At 64.7% G+C, this 1,792-nt stretch overlaps 1 protein-coding gene across 1 annotated transcript in view; it reads right to left on the reverse strand.

Moving 5' to 3' along the window:
* Positions 1-108: 108 nt before the first annotated feature.
* Positions 109-1,792, reverse strand: part of ETH_00033990 (uncharacterized protein) — a gene marked incomplete at both ends in the record, with an annotated part of 1,860 nt that continues 176 nt past the window's right edge. Inside the window, 2 exons of the mRNA XM_013376506.1 lie at positions 109-779; positions 968-1,789. Of these exons, the coding sequence (XP_013231960.1) occupies positions 109-779; positions 968-1,789 (1,493 nt within the window). The remainder of the gene's footprint in view (positions 780-967; positions 1,790-1,792) is intronic.

Consider the following 1,792-nt stretch of genomic DNA (forward strand, 5'->3'; position numbering starts at 1 on the left):
GCTGCTTTTGCTGCCGCTGGAGGTCGAAGATGTCCGCCGCAGGCCAGGCAAGGTACTTCTCCAGCTGGTTAGCGCCAGTCTCGGCAAAACGCCAGGCATTCTCCGCACCCAAGTTAAGAAGAGTCTCAGGCTTCTCCACCCAGGGTATTTGTTCCACTACGTGGCCCACGCCCCCGAGAAGGCCTCTAGACTGTCCCCTTTGGAGCTCCGGGGAGGCCCGGCTGGCCTCGAAAAAGACCAAGTAAGTGCTGCCCTTGACCACTGGTCTCCTCACGCAGACCACCACCCGGTCCACTGGGGGCGGAGGGCCCCCCGGAAGGACTGGGCCGGAACTGCTTTGCAGCACGAGGCGAATGAGGCCCTGCTGTCCGTGGGAAGCCTTCAAACTAATGCTTTCTGCATATTCGCGTCTGATGCGCCGCAGAGTGGCCCCGTCGACTCTGAGGGCCATGTCCTCAGCAGCAGCAGCAGCAGCAGCAGCAGCAGCAAGCGAGGGGTTCACGGGTCCCCGCCCGCCGTGGGCGCTTTGCAGCGACCCCGCGGGGCCCCCCCCGAAGGTGTGCGGGCCAGCCCCGCTTCCCGCAGGGGGGCCCCCCACTGTCACTATGGAGTTGAAGGCCCTTGCTGTGCTGCCTTGTCTGCTGCTGCTGCGCAGCCGCGAGTGCAGGTGAGAAAGCCGGCCAGAGAGTCGGTGGCCAACAGGTGGCGCTGCAGACATTCTCCAGACTTCGAGTTTCTTCTCCTTTGTGGGGTCATAGAAGGCAAAAGGCAGGCCGTACCTGCAAAAGCAGCAACAAAAACAGCAGCAACAGCCCCCTATTCCCACGCTTCCCTGCTGCTGCTGCACCCCTGTTTGCCGCAGCCCCATGCCTCTTGGGCACCTCTACCCCTCCCCCACCCCTGCTGCTGCTGCTGCTGCTGCTGCGCAGCGCTTGCTTGCTGCAGCGCGGGCTGGGCCCAGCCTGACCTGCCCAGAAACTCGTAGCTTTTCTTCAAGTGTTGGCGGGGCACTGGAAGCACAACTTCGGAGGCGGGGACTCCGTGTTGTCCGACGAAAAGTGGAAAGGAAGTTTTGTTGATTAAGACGAAGTCCGGGATGGGGGGCTCTCGGAGGCGGACGAACTTGGCCCCGGAATAGAGGCAAACCTCCACCTCCGTGAGGCAGAAGGCGCTGCTGCTGCTGCTGCTGCTGCTGCCCGAACGCCCCAGGGGCCTCCCTGCAGGCCCTGCAGCAAAGCCTCCCGCCACCTCGGGCGTCTTCACCTCCTGCGGGTGCCTCACCTGCACCAGCCGCGCACTGTCAATGTCCACGGGCCCTGACCACGTGAGCCCCACTGTGGACTCCCCCGGGGTCTCTTCTTCAGAAAGCTGCCACGTGTTGCCGAGGCCCCTCGAGAGTCTCTGGTTGCCTTCTTGCTGCGCTGCTGCTTCTGCGGAGACAGGCAAATTTTCTCCCCCTTCTCGCTCCCCGCTCTGCATTTGCAGCGAGACTTTGCGGCTCCCCGTGTACGCCGTCGGCGACCCCGCCACCGAGGGTGCTTCCGACTGCTTCCGCTGCAGCAGCAGCTGCTGCTGCTGCAGCAGCAGCTGCTGCTGCTGCAGCAGCTGCTGCTGCTGCTGCTGCTGGATTCCAGAGCTTGCGGCCGACGGGAAGCTCGTAGGCCTGTTGTGCGGCTCCGGCAGCCCTCGGGGGCTCCTGCGGGAGGCCTCGGACGGCTCGCTGGGCCCTTTGCTGCTTCTGCGCTGCTGCTGCTGCTGCTGCTGCTGCGGCGGCGGCGTCCTGCTGCTGGCG

Source organism: Eimeria tenella, genomic scaffold (assembly GCF_000499545.2).
Source record: "Eimeria tenella Houghton genomic scaffold, Eth_scaff3533, whole genome shotgun sequence".
Taxonomy (NCBI): Eukaryota; Apicomplexa; class Conoidasida; order Eucoccidiorida; family Eimeriidae; genus Eimeria; species Eimeria tenella.